Below are 14589 nucleotides of genomic sequence, written 5' to 3'. Positions count from 1 at the left end.
ACTCGGAGGATGTCTAAAGGGTCAAGGTGGGGTTGTTGTTTGTTAAGTCCTGTGTGGGCAGTCTGGAGCGTTTACACGCCACATCCTGCGTGATAAAAGACCCCTTGCTCTGTTGTATTTGTTTTTTTAACCAGAGAGACGCAAGCCCGACCCATAAACCCGTTTCCTCCGCCCAATTCAGCGTGTAACACCATTGCTCAACCGGCGTTTCACGTGTGGACACGAGGAGCTTGGTGTAAATTTACTGTCAGACGTAAGCGAGGAAGTCATTGTTCAACAGGCGGCACTTGGAACACAGCTTGTGGCAACACCCTGTGCTCAAGTTCACTGCCAACAATAAAAGAACAAGGTGAAATTTGACTATTTCTGTGAAAACAGACTCCTCTCTGTGTATTCCTACAGCTTCAGAGCCTGCTGTGTCAATAGGTTATAAACGCCTGCTGCTCAACAAGCGCAGCTCCATAAATCTGAAACTGGGCGAGCGGAAACGGCGGTTTGAGGTTAAGATTTTTAATTACGGGAAAACAAGGTTATTTTTTCCTGTAATGTGCATTTCAACTGATGCCAAGGAGGCTGCCATTTCATCGTTTGGCTAAATCAAAATGAAAAAGGAATGTCTATTGGAAAATTGGTTCAAGGAGGAAATCCAGGAATTCAAATTTTAAGGGAAACTGGAGCTTTAACGTTGGTGATTATTAAGCCAAGTTTAGAAATGTGAAAATACCATTAATGGAGAGAAACATGCTGGGAGTGGTAACCTGTGAGTCCACGGTGAGACTGTAAATATGACGAATAATGTTGACGCGGCGAGTACCTTTGAGAGCTTTGACACCATTAACCAAACAGGTTTGGGGGTCATAAATCAACCAATTTAGAGGTTACAGAGCTCGAAGCCACGGTGGGACGCCAAGGTGCTCCACGCAGTTATCTGGGGAGGCCCTTTCCTGCAAGGCTACGGCAAATGACTGTGTCTTTGGTGGCATTCAACTTCCTGACCTTTGCGCCTTTAAGCGGCTTTGCTACTTCACCGCACTCTGATCAAAGTTAATAAGTGCTTCATATGTTAATGAAAATTGGTACTCCTCTTTGTGTTCCTACAGCTTTTTAATACCTATTATAGACTGAAACTTTTAATGGAGGTTTTAGGTCCCTCTGACAAGCCCATTTCAGAGAGTGACTACACAGATACAAGGCTAAGCTAAGACCAGAGAGTCACTGCTCAGTGGAGGAACCTTACACGGGAGACCTTATTCTCCGGGAAGCCGTCGCAGATAAAGGCCATGGGATGAGTGGCTGCTTTAAAACCCACGTTTGAGTCCGCACAGGGCTAATTACAGCGCGCCATCACATTTGAGAGGGTTTAGTTAATAAAGGGGGCTCTCTTTTCCTTACTATAGTCGAGGAATAACACACTTAAACCATTTAATGCCACCAGGATTGTGTCCTGTTTAATTCGTGACAGTTTTCACAGAAGTGGGGTAAATTTAAGCCAGTTTTAAAATGATCTAAGTGAGGAGGGGATCACGGGGCAAATGGCTACACCTGATGATTGCACACAACTCCCTTTGAGGAATAAAGAAAGTCGGATCGTACATCATTCGGGCTTTAGGAGGCAATGAGAGACTTAGCTACAGTAAGCTCAGATAGCAAAGTAATAAAAAAAAAATCGTAACAAGGCCTGTGCGTGACAAGGAACAGATTACCACCAAAAAAAAGCATTTGACATTCGGGATTGTAATTCAGTGTTGACTTTATTCACAAACACGAGGAGGAGATTTGAGGCCATGTTCCATGCATGGTTTTATCCAACAGAACGGGAATATCAAACGGCTCCGACATTGTCCTTTGAAGATTTTCAGAAGTTGTACTTTTAACCGTAGCAACCACGTGCGCCTCGCCATCTCCTCCATTGCTGCCGGGTTATTGCGAGCCGCCTGCATTCTGCTTTGAAGTTTGCGTTGGGACACATTACGGGGGAAGACAAAGGGCGAAGCGGCCGAGGCGTCGCCGGTAATTGCAATTTCCGAACAATTGCGCCGTTCAACTTTTCCCCGAGAACAAAAGGGAAACGTTATTGATACGATTACCGGGGCGCAGCCTACCTGCAACATGAAAGATTTATTTTTCCTTCAATAATGTAATCCCACGAGGCACATCAGTTAAGCGGCGTGAAGGAATAACTCTAAACAGTCTTCCCTTTGAAAGAAGAGGACACGGCAGACATTCAAAGCATTGGTTCTTCATTAAAAAGTCAAATTTATGGCATCCGTGTGCCAGTAGGACAGGGGACACCTGGGGAAGTGAAAGCCATACGACTGGGAGGTTGGGGGGGGTGGGGGTTTGATGGGAGGAGGAGGGGGGGCGAGTCTGTCATCTTCACACTGTAACCTGGAGCAGACCACAAATTAGCTCCTGTGATGGCAAGGTGTGACCAAAATGAAACAAACACACAAAGAAGCAATCTAATTGAATTGGAGTTCAAAGAGGACTCGGGCGCATTTGGCGACGCCGCAACGCTTTCTTCTCGCGCTGGACCTCCGAGCGGCAGCAGGTGCCGCCGAGCGTTCGCCGAGCTCCGGCGCCGGGCTCAAAGCGGAGCGCCGCGTCCTCCGGTGCATTGGTGCACCTTCGCGGCACCATCACAGAGGGAGAGCCGGTGTCGCCGGCGCCATCTCTCTCTCGGATCAAACCACTGCGCTCGGGTGGACGACTGAGATCAAACGTGGAAATGGACGGTTTCGAGTGTGGGCGGCGACACGGGAGAAACTCTCACGTGGACACAAGTCCTGCCAGGTTTGATTTGAACATGTTGGGATATTTTATTAGACACCGTTGGCAGGACTTTAGCTTAGTTTGGATGCCTGGCACGGGGGTGGGGGGCTTCCATATTGTAGGTTTTCAGTGCCTTCTGCACCCGGGAGGATGTTTTAAAAGGCTCCGAACGGAAGCGACGCTCACCTTTGTTGCAGAAGTACTCCATGTCTTCGCAGCTCATGTTCTCGGGTTCAAACTCCGCAGGGAAGTTTTCCTCCGCCGAGAACTCGTCTTTGGCCAGGAGCTCGTTCTCCTCGGAGACGCACTCCTCCTCCTCTTCCTCCAGGCCATCCTCCAGAGGACCTGAGGGAAAACAGACAAACATGAGATGAAGATGTTCAGCAGTTTCATCACCTGCTCCCGGCTCACGAAAAAGAGGGAAAAAAACTTTTGGGTTTCCTTCGTTGAAATAAATGCAGACGAGTCCCACAATGCAACACTGTAACGTATAGTTCAAAAATAGACAGTTATATAGAATTTATCACAGATTTCATCCCATCTTAGTATTTAGTAACAAATAAATAGAGGCAATAACACAATTCCTCTATTACAATAGCACAAATACATACATACCATAGGTAACGTAGTTTATAATAAACATACTGCACATATTATAACACCTAAATACATAAAAACATCACTGACATGTTCCCACAAGGAAGTTCAAGAGAAAAAAGAAATAATATTAATATTCTGTTTGTAGCTAAAGAGGAAAAACCTTTGAGACAGCGTGCTTTCTTTGGAAAAAAAAAAATAGAAAAAAAAAAAAGCCACCAAGGTGAACGTTGATTTTAATCCTGCTGCCAGCAAAACAATCCCCACAGAAACGAACGGAGGGGGCAGAAGAAAAGTTCCTTGCCAGACTTTTTCCATTCAAGCACCAGCATGGAAGGAGGAAAGAAAATACTTTTATTAATTTGTTAGCCTTATCACAGGGTACAATGTTGATTTTCCATTTACATTCCGTGCCTCCGGGTAATACACCAGTGCAATCTTAAAGTAGACACTTTTCCGTGTGATTAATGTTTTCCCCCCTCTGTGCAATATTATTTCTTTAAATCTAAATGATTTCAGAGTTTTGCTTGTAGCTGTACATCTCTTTTGGTATTTGCATATTACCATTTTTGCTTCAATCAAGGGCACTGATGGAATTACTGTACTGCTACCTGAATTGTATTAGTTCGGGAAAACATCTCACTCGGCATTTGAATGTTATTAAGATAATGTGGATCTTGCTTGCCCGACCAAAACCAGCGTCCGCGCGTGAAATACAACAGCAAAGAGGGGATTTTTATAAAAGGAAAAACACATTTCACACAGGTAACATGTTATGTTACTTGAAAACACTGCAGAAGCTGAAACTCAGTGATCATATGTGTGTGTGTGTGTGTGTGTGGGGGGGGGGGGGGGTGTTATCCACATCTCCAGCATGTTGGGGCTCCATCCCGGAGCTCAAACAGCTTGTGTCGATATCCTCTCGACACCTTCCCACGTGTTTGTTCTATTGTGGCGAGAGCAAGCCCTTCGACTTTAATAAAGCAATAATTTCAGCTCAGAACGAGGGGCCGGCGTGCCTCTCCTGTTTCTCTTTCTTCCTGCACTGAGATGCATAAAAGACCCCCCTGATGTCCTCAAACTGCTTGCGCTTTTCATTAGTCTTATAAATGACTCCTTTGTAGCGGCCTACATCTGCAGGAGCCCCGGACATGAAAAGAATTAGCGCTCGGATCTCTAATGGGCGCCGCGGAGGCAGAGTGCTGCTTTTAAATTAGGATACAGTTTTATGATCTTATCTGATGCCTTTTGCTGATTCGCCGAGGAGTGGAGTGAGGCGTGAAGTGACTCAATGAGCCCACCATCGCTCAAGATGATACAGAGAGATAAATATCGTCGTATCAAGGGGGAGATTGTATGAGTGGCGTTAAAAGCTCCTGCCAAGGCAATTGAAGAGAAAGAATGCGGGAAATACATTTCTACACGCACGCTCGGTACACATTCCATTACACAGCTGAATAAGAACTGTGTGTACAACTAAACGATTCTTCCTCGGTCGCCCGCAAACGCCGCAGCACTGTTGCGCCGCAGAAAATAGACCTACAGTGTTGTGCAATAATAAGAGCAGAGGGAGATTAAAGATAAACTTCATGGTCAATAAGACACAAAGATTAGGCGGATAAGATGAGATAGACTTGAGGTTTAATAGACTCGGAATAAGGGCATCTCACTTCCCCACTCTAGCAGATAGTGACTAAATGGAGCATTTTCGAACCGATAGATACCGGAGGCCTCGCTGAATATGAAAAAAAAAATGAAATACTGCACCCAGGAAGGCACATTAAAGAGGTCTGGTGGCTAATGCTTGGGGACGGCGTAGATGACTAAAGTTTGTGTGCATTCTCACATGTTTGGTTCATTATACAGTATTCATTGCATGGAGAGACCTGAAATTATTTCAGAGACAGCAACGATAAGAATAATGACTTTCTAAACGACCAGCACCACACTCCTAACTCATTTTCTGATAGTGGCGTTCCCGCTATATTTAGTTGTGTACTGTTTAAAATCCTGTCACATTCGGTGTGTGACCCACGCTCGTCGGCGCATTTATATAGGGGCTGTTGACGAACCGGGCCAGAGGAACCATCTTATCAAGCCTCCACCGGAGTTCAGATGGCCAATGACACCGCTGGGGCAGCGTGGAGACGCACAGTCAGCTCTGAATCTCAGCTCATTAAAACGGAGGTGGCGGAGTTTGCCTGAAAGGTTATCCGCACTGAAGAAATCGGGATTTATAAACCGACTATAAGATGTTCTCTCATTTGTCCTGTTCATCTATCATTACCTTCAAGAACCTTGTCCACCTGGGCTATTTATAGGCGGAACCATTTTAACATTACTAAATTTATATATCTTTATTTGTGTGTGTTTGTGTGTGTGTGTGTGTGTGTGTGGAATTCTTCAGGAAGCAGCTCTGCATGAACATCCTATCAATCAGAGGTATCATTTCACCCTCACAGCCGCTTGTCATCGACACGCTCCACCCCGACCTGTATCGTGCACATTCATCAGACTCTTCCTCTTCCCGAAGAGACACAAACCTCAGTTCTGTCCGAACGGCCATGCTACGTGGCCAGCTGATGCTAATAGAGACACTGGTAGCTGAATGCAGGCTTGATCACAGTGGCTCTTTTGTTCATGGCATGGCCTCTGTCTGATAGGGATCTGCCGTGCGGATTGGAGCTGCGGAGGGGGATATGGTAATGCTCCTGCTGAGTCTATAAAATGGGGTGATACTCTGGACCATATGATGGACAGAGGATTAATGAGTCACCGAAGAAGTGGAGCAGCGCGGACAGAGGTAGAGGAATGAGAATATCATCTTCGTCTCTGGGCTTAAAGAGAAATGGAAAAAGAAAACAGTGATGTGCCAACATTCCTTGGGAAGAGCACTTTTTAAAACGGTGCAAAACAACAGTTTGGTCCCTGGTGTGTTTGTGCACGGCTGTATGACTGACTGCTAATTTCATAGCATGCTCTTTCAGCAATGTGGGGAGCTTGTGGCCGGGCTGCGATAGCGATACCTCACACTATCAGCAGGTTCCACAGTGTGATGTGTGGATCACAAACCCAGCCTCCTCTATAGCTCTCTAATTAGAGGTGAGGTAATTGAATCTGACAGAACAAAGCAGCAGATCTCTATAAGCATGGAAATCATTTTTTGCTCCCACCTATACGGTTTTTCATCCAAAAGGTCCATTGAAAATGTGTCCAAGCTGGCCCGAGGATAAAACGCTGCACCTGAGACTAAACATGAATACATAATGCAGCCCTAAAATCCAACATGGCCATGCAGCTCAACCTCCTCCAATTCCGCACCCTGTGACTGGCCCTTTGTGCCAGCGCTGATACCAGGCCTCACTTCTGGGCGACACACATATTTTGCACCCTTCAAACTTCCGTGTGGGAGGAAATGGAGAAACAGAGCTTGTCTTGAGTTGAAAGTACGCTGCGAGTCAGGTAGGATGCAATTTCATATTTACCTACAAAGCTGGGAGGAAAAGCAACAAATTGGGGAAAATATACGGATAATTCGGTCTCGACTCGCACGAAGGCTCGAGCGAAGAGTGGGAGGAGAAGGTAGAGAGAGGCTGGGAGAAGCTGGGGGCAGCTGCTCTCCACAGCTCTAATGACCTCTGGGAAGCAGAGGGTTCCTTCAGCCTTGGAGGAGAGAGAACGTATAACTTACAAGGCTCAAGCTGCTAATTTAATCCTTGATCACTGTAATGAAATTGAAACCATTTGTGAAACTGCTAATAGCTTAATATGCTACAGGAACCCCCGGAGGACTTTCAAACATCTATTATTTGAGTAGCTGAAAGACAGGAAAAGAAAAAACCTGCAGCTAATGCTGCAACACAAGTCAAAAGTAAATGATCACTTTGTATATTCTTCCTGTCGTTTGTGCTGGCAGGAGCTTGGAACGCCGTCAATGGAGATCGATGCATGCGCAACGCTGCCGTCTGTGACCGAGAATAAGCTGCGGTATTGTTTGACTTGATTTTCCGGTTGCTAAGTAATGTAATTCTCGTGATTAGAAATGGCTGCCGCCCTAAACTCGGGCACTTAAAATCAAAAGTCAAACAACTGCTTGAGAATTCGCCAACGCTTGCATTGAAATCCTGGTGAATAGGGAGGGAGGAGCGACTCGTGCATGTATTCGTACATTTATTCCCTGCACGCACACACACACACACACACACACACACGCACGCACACACACACACACACCCTTCTGCGAGGCTCCATCACTGTAGATGAGAAGACAGTGAAAGGGAATCTGATGACATCATGCATTCAGATTGCCCACAAGTTTACATTGGTGTGTTTAGGCTTTGTGCACTGAGACAGATCATCCTGCCGCTGTCTCTAAAGTCCTCATCACGGTCTGGGAAAGTGTTCCTCAGAAGTAGAATAAAGTTAAGATTGTTTTTCTTTTCACATTTAATAGTTTCACCATAATTCCAGTCAAGTGTCTTATTTCAGCCGGTCCCAACGTTGGATCCCAGCATGTTTGCAAGAGGTTCTGTGTTGTGCCGCCCAGCGTTTCTGTCTGGACTGTTGAAGGGGAATAACACTCTTACTTCTTTTTCCAACGGATTGGAATTGGAATGGCATGAAAACAGGCTGGCATTTGACTGTGCTATTAAAATGCTGGAGGCACCTCTGAGTGTGCCCGAGGGCTTCAGCAGATGCCAGGACGGTTCCTCTGCAGAGTTAGCTGGGTCCTGCTTCACTCTGCTGCCTCTCTGGACTCAGACAATCACCCGAGTCCGCAGGTTTGGCCCGCAGAAGTCACAAGTTTAGAACAAGTACAAGCTTTGCTCGTGTCGCAGGGCGCCACTTTGCCTCGCAGGAGCAACGCGGCAGTTTGAGCCATATTTAGGCGTCCAGACTTCCTGCCCTACTTGCTTTTCCTCACACTGAATGATTTATTCGAGCCATCCTGTTACTTATAAATATATAAAAGTTAAGCATGTGCCCGTACACCAGATGTGACAGCTGAAACAAAGCAGGTAAAATACGTGTGGTCTTAATTACTGGTTTATAAGTGAGCTTTTCACAAGAACGTTCACTTTTAATGAAGCCATTGACTGAGGCTCCTCCAGGGAGCTATCATGGTTAAGTGGGGGCATCCATCTTCAGCCACTGGCTCATCTGCAGACGAGCGGAGGCTCTGTCTACAGCGCGTTCAACCTCATATTGGCTCACTTTATCTCCACTAAGTAAAGTCGGTTGGAAGGTGCTAACGCCGGTGAGGAAATACTTTCCTCCAGCCGCTCTGATGAGGCTGAGGGAGTTTTCTTCCCGTGGTGACGCGAGACGCTTCACTTTGTATCGAACGCTTAATAAGCTGCTGCTGTTTAACCTGAAACGCGTCCATCCATAATACTCAGCGGGGTCCGATTTCATGAGGGCTGGGATGGCCACGCCGTAAAACCCCCAGACTGCCACGGCGACGACCGTTGAGCATCGCTTCAAAGAGTTTCAGCGAGAGCTTTCAGACAAAAAAGATGACTGTGTCAAATAATTAAGATAAAACAACATTTTCCCCATCAAGGATTTTCCTGTGAAATGGATATATCTGAGATGTCAATTTCACCGCAGCATTATAAAAGATGAGGGGGGTTCCTTTTGCAATAAATTCATTAATTCAATTCTAATTTTCATCTGGTCCCCATTTCTACTATTGATAGTTCCACTTCTTAATACCTCGGATAAGGGGCAGAAAATCATTGCATTAACTCAGTGGAGACAGCGGGCGGAAGATAGGATCTAAATATTACCAATGCCAAAAGAAGTGTGAAGTCTGATGAACATTTCAAAAGAACAATTCTTTATGGATCAGCTAAATCTTTTCCACTTTTTAATTAAAAGTAAAGAAAATAGAAGTTAATTATCCTGTAAAGATTAGCTGGTGGGCATCTTTCTGTAAATTAGTTCTAATTAAAAGGAAATTGTCAAATGACATTCAAAGCACTGTCCTTTAAAACACAGACGGAGATGGGCTTTTTCTCCCCTCCTCCTCTCCCTCAGCCTCCCTCCTAATTCTTGATCTGGCCATGTGAAGCTTCTTGCTGGAGATTAGGATTCTGCCAGTGCTTCAGCATGCGCACGTGCGCGCACACACACACACACACACACACTCACACACACACACTCTCTGTGCTCCCTGGACAGAAAGCCTCGAGCGCACACTGAAATACTGCTGCATCAATGGGGAAGTAGTGGCTGCTGGAGATAAATACTCATCATTGATAGATGATGGCATCGATTAGCTGCTCGAATTCATCCTAAATATCAGCAGGATGTAAAATATTAAGTATAAAACATGCTGGTTGTATTTGTTACCTTTATCTTGCTCATCAAGTTGTAAAACCTAAGACATTTCCGAGGATGTGACGACCTTAGCAACACAAACTGAGGTAGGTTTACATCAGCAACACAATATTTCAAGTAGCAGCCTTGTAAATGAATATTTAATAGCTTCCAGAGCCCAATATTTCTGTAAGACTTTTCCCATTACCAAACAAAGACACGTTCAGTATTTAGGTAAACCTCGAGTATCATCACGTCATAAATAAATGATGAATCAGGCCGTCTGCGCGGCAGCTTTCCTCTGATTTCAGGAGAATTTCATCATTCATTGTCTCTGCTGGATTGTCGCTCCAGTATATTCGCATTGTCTCAAACTAGATTCCAGCAGTGCCTTCGATAGCGGAGAGAGGGGAGAACTGTGCCGAAGCCCCCCCCCCTTCCATCTGCTCCGGCTAATGATGGTGCTCTCCCTGGCCTGGAGCGGAGCTGTGTGAAGGAGATTTACACCCATAATACCCCTGGGGCTCTGGAGCTGCACCTCGCTGCAAAACAGCGTCACTCCATCACTTCCTATATGATAGCTGGCAGAGCGGGTGACAATGGATGAGCCACAATGTCTTTTTGTGTTACTGACAAGTGCCTTATTTGGTTGACATAACCTACCTCCGTGTTTGAGGAGTGGCACCGAGCACACGGGGATACGGGTGACAGCTACGCCATTGAGACATTCTACCGTTCTAACAATCACCCCAACACCATGTTTCCTGAAAGTCACCCGGCGGTGTGCACGATCTGAGGCCAGTGATGGAGACACTTTGCCGTGGACTAATTAGGAAGAGAAAAAGAGGAAATCAGGTATCAGGGAGTTGACTCGAGCAGCGCCGCCTTCCATTTCTTCTACATAAAGCTTTATAATTCGTAATTGCCCTTCAGTTTGGGAGCTTTAGACCCACTATAAAGCTGTGTGTGGGACTCGCCTTGACGTCTAGCTCCTAAAACAAGTGAGCTAAATGGTGGAGGGAGAAAGACGGACTGAGTGTGTGTGTGTGTGTGCGCGTGTCAGAGAAAGAGACTGCAGGGGGAGACGTAGAGAGCTCCAGTCCTCAGGGATGGAGTGTTCACACGTAGTAAATGGAAGTGGCACAGCTCTGACCTTTGAGCCGCAGCGCGCGAGTAAAGCGAAGGCGCTGTCAAAACAGCGCTTCAGAAATGACAATCCACCTTGCCAGTCCCAAGTCTTGACACGGCGCGCGAGTGGAGAGCCGTAACCTGCTGATCCCGACATTACAAATGAGAGGATTATCATGACAACAAACAGCCGCTCGACACATTGCATACCCTAAAGATATTCTGGCTTTGCCCCCTTATTATCAGCCGCGTCCCACACAGATAGCCGGCGATGACACCGGGAATCGCAGCGAGAGGGAGTCGGCATGTGTCAGGAGCCACGAGAATTCCCAAATCGGGCTTTTTAAAGCAACTTACGACACCGACTCACGCTGCTCCAAATTTTGGGGGTTTGCAAGAGATCAGCCTCAGCTTCCCGTCTTCGTTTGCAGTCGTGTACTCCAGAGCGCAAGCCGATCGTAATAAAACTCCAAAATATCACAAGCGAATTACGAGTGCACTGAGAGGAAGCTCGGTAGGAACAAAGACAGGCTGCCATAATTATGTCTTGGCGTGTATGGCATGTCAATGGGCCACCCTGGTTGTGCGGGGGCATTCCCAAGGGCCCCAACAGGCATCAAAAAGATGTCCAAATTATTTTTTGCTCTACTGCAGCACGCCGCGATTATCATATTTACTGGTGCATTATGACAACATTGATGTTTACACCTGTCTGTGTGAGACGGCAGGGTTTACACTTTGTAATTTAGCAAATGTACAGTATGCATATGAGCTTGTTGGCAGGGATTTAAATTGGGTCAGAAACGGAATACATCAATAGCAACCCATATGTGCATCTTTCTTTCTCCTTTTTTCCTGCCTCCCCTCCCCAGCCCTGTTCGCTCAGAAGCTTGGCGATGAAGCAGCTTGACGACTGCAGAAGTGTGATATGTGCAAATCACATTTGCAGATGAGCTTGAAACTCCCTTTTAATATTCAGATATCAGACATCCTGCACTGAGAAGCCCGCTAAGACGCGATTCGGAGGGGGAAAAAAGGCAGGATCCGCGTCATTAAGGGAATCGTTAGCGGCTGGGTTTACATTTTACATATTTCACAAAAATGTACCACCAAGTAAAAACATCACCAGTTATCTGCGATAACAATGCAAATTTTTGTCAGAGAGCGAGCGGAGATTCTGTCAAAATCCAAAGTCGCTCAGGTCTTTCTTTTCTTTTCACCACCATGCCTGGCTTAACACCCTCAGCTTATTGGCGCTTTGATTTCTCTCGCATTTTTTTTCTTCCCAGAGAAGTCACACAGGCTTGTGGAGTCAAAGACGGTGAAAGGTATGTTTGCCACGAGGCTCGGGAACACGTGTCCCCCCGAGCCTGCCAATAGCTCATCAAACACACACAGGCCTGCAGATGGATGCAAGCCCGACTCGGCTTTTGATGACACCTAAACAGCATTTGCCACAAGAACCCCCCCACACTCACGGTGCCCCCTTTACTTTAGGGACACAAACAGCTGCGCGGTGAACGCCGTCACCATTTTCCTTCTCACGTACCTGCACCCTTTGTGGTGTACTGACCCTCATTTCTATGCTCTACAGCTTAAACTTTTTCATGGCAGAGACTGTAGCCCTGCAGTTCCCCCCTGCACCCCCCACCACCACCACCACCACCACCTTCATTTCCCCGTGTCTTAGCCCGATGCCAAATTTGTCTCTGTGCCATTTTAATTACAGCCCAGGCAATCTTTATGGTGGTATTCTGCAAGAACACCAATCTGCAAAAAAGGTGATAAGTAGACCCGCCACCCAGCCTTGGTATCAGTAATAAACAGACACTTAATTGAATAATTTGACCTAAGAGGCTGATTCTGGGAAGTAGCATGTTGGGGAAAAATATTTTGAATATTGAAGACAGTTTGGTGTTTTGCATGACGCCTGCAGTGGAAGAACACACAGCGGATTTGGCTGGTTGCCCGCCAACTAGCCAATGTGGGCCATTGTGAACAGATAAGTGAGCCTTTGGTATCCTGGAAGCACTCAGATGTGTGTGGTTGTGTGTGTGTGTGTGTGTGTGTGTGTGTGTGTGTGTGTGTGTGTGTGTGTGTGTGTGTGTGTGTTTTAAAAGGAGGTAGGAGGGTGACACATGTATGCATGAGTCTGCGAGCAGGCGTGTGTGTGCATGTGTCCGATATGTACAAGGTGGCGGGGGGGAGGGCCAGAAGTGTGAAGTGTGCCCACTCAAGGTCCATCTCCAACCAGCAGCCACATGGGCACGTCCCTCTGCCCCACACACACACACACACACACACACACACACACACAAACACAAACACACCAGCTTCCCGCAGAGCCTCGGAGACAATGACTCGCGGCCCCTTCCTGTTTAAGGATAGCTGTCAGAGGGAGGATGATGGCTCAGATTCAACACTGCAGCAGGTTTGCACAGAGCTCTCTGATAAAACAGGGGGGGAAAAAAGAAAAAGCCTCCTCTCTCTCTCTTTTTTCCTCTGTCTTCGTCTCACTCCCTCCATCACTCTCCCTCCACAGTTCAACACTGATTTGACTGCTAGCATAATTTTGCAGAGGAGACTATTTGCAGATGCAGCAGAGTTATCAATCCGAACAGACACACAATCCGGGTCCAATGTCACTTCTCCTCATTATGTTAATGGTTAATACATGCAAATGAAAACATTCCGGCAATTTGATTTCTTTGAAGATAGTTTGCATATTGTCTTAGCCATAATGATGGTACACTTTCTCCCAGCTTCGATTTATGCAAGGCTAGTTAGTTCATTTTTATCAGCTTCGAGTTCATTTCTAGGGCTACTGGAATGCATTTTCCCCTTCCCTCACTATTTAACTAATTAGGATTCAGGTACCATAAGCAGATTTTTCACGCTATTGGTGTTTTTCTTAATTAAGAAACAAATGAATTCTCCCCAGCAAAATAGATGGAACAACGGGATAGGGTGCCAGGGGCCAGATGCAGCGCTTCTTAATTAGAAGTCACTCCATTGTCTGAGGTTATTAATGAAGCTCCAATCTAAATGGATATCAAAAAAGCTTCTAGTGGAGAAAAAACACACACACACTGGCCATTTAAAATAATAAGGAAATAAAGATAATGAAAGACAAAAGATATACTGGCAGCCCCGGCTCACACCTCCAGTTCAGTGCATGCGCTGCTCCCGTCACCTCTGGATGAGCCCTATTAAAACAGCTCGATCCCTCGCCTGCCCCCGCCTGCCTGCAGCCATGTCTAATGTTCTGCCAAGCCAACAGTGAAACGTTCTCTTTTCAACTTCTCATCAAAGGTGGAAGTTTCATTACGCCGTATATGGTTATCGACTAACTATTACTGGAAACTGTTGCAGCTGTCAACTTCCTGTCTTTGTCCGGGCTAGTTGAATCCACGCTTATCGTATCAGTGTCATTTGTGACGGGCTTCCAGGGAAAGCCGGACGCAAAATTTCCAATTAGCTGGAACCAATTTTCGCCACAACACAATACAGAAGATAGAAACAGTGGTTTGCGGTTAGATGTCAGTACCTGGGACGCATGTAGGACCAAAGAAAATGTGCAGATGGACCGCAAACGGGGGGGAAAAAAAAAAAAAAGTTTGTTTTGACGTGAATTTGCAAGAGCTGGTAAGGGGGGGCGGGGTCATTTTATTTTTCCCTGTGAAGCTGTATCATCTCGGTCAGCTCCACTGATACTGCTGCGCCGGTGACTGAAGGCGATAATATCACGCCTGACTGAAATAAAAACCGTCA

The 14589-nt window shown here is 46.2% G+C and overlaps 1 protein-coding gene across 1 annotated transcript in view; it reads right to left on the bottom strand.

Annotated features, from left to right (window-relative positions):
• The window catches only part of zfpm2a (zinc finger protein, FOG family member 2a), a 116594-nt gene that overhangs the window by 66672 nt on the left and 35333 nt on the right, over nt 1-14589 (bottom strand). Inside the window, exon 3 of the mRNA XM_057045070.1 lies at nt 2959-3117. Coding sequence (XP_056901050.1) covers nt 2959-3117 — 159 coding nt within the window. The remainder of the gene's footprint in view (nt 1-2958; nt 3118-14589) is intronic.

Source organism: Takifugu flavidus, chromosome 10 (genome assembly GCF_003711565.1).
Source record: "Takifugu flavidus isolate HTHZ2018 chromosome 10, ASM371156v2, whole genome shotgun sequence".
NCBI classification, from domain to species: domain Eukaryota; kingdom Metazoa; phylum Chordata; class Actinopteri; order Tetraodontiformes; family Tetraodontidae; genus Takifugu; species Takifugu flavidus.
Note: the sequence above shows the minus strand (reverse complement) of the source record. Positions and strands in the feature narration are given on the sequence as shown.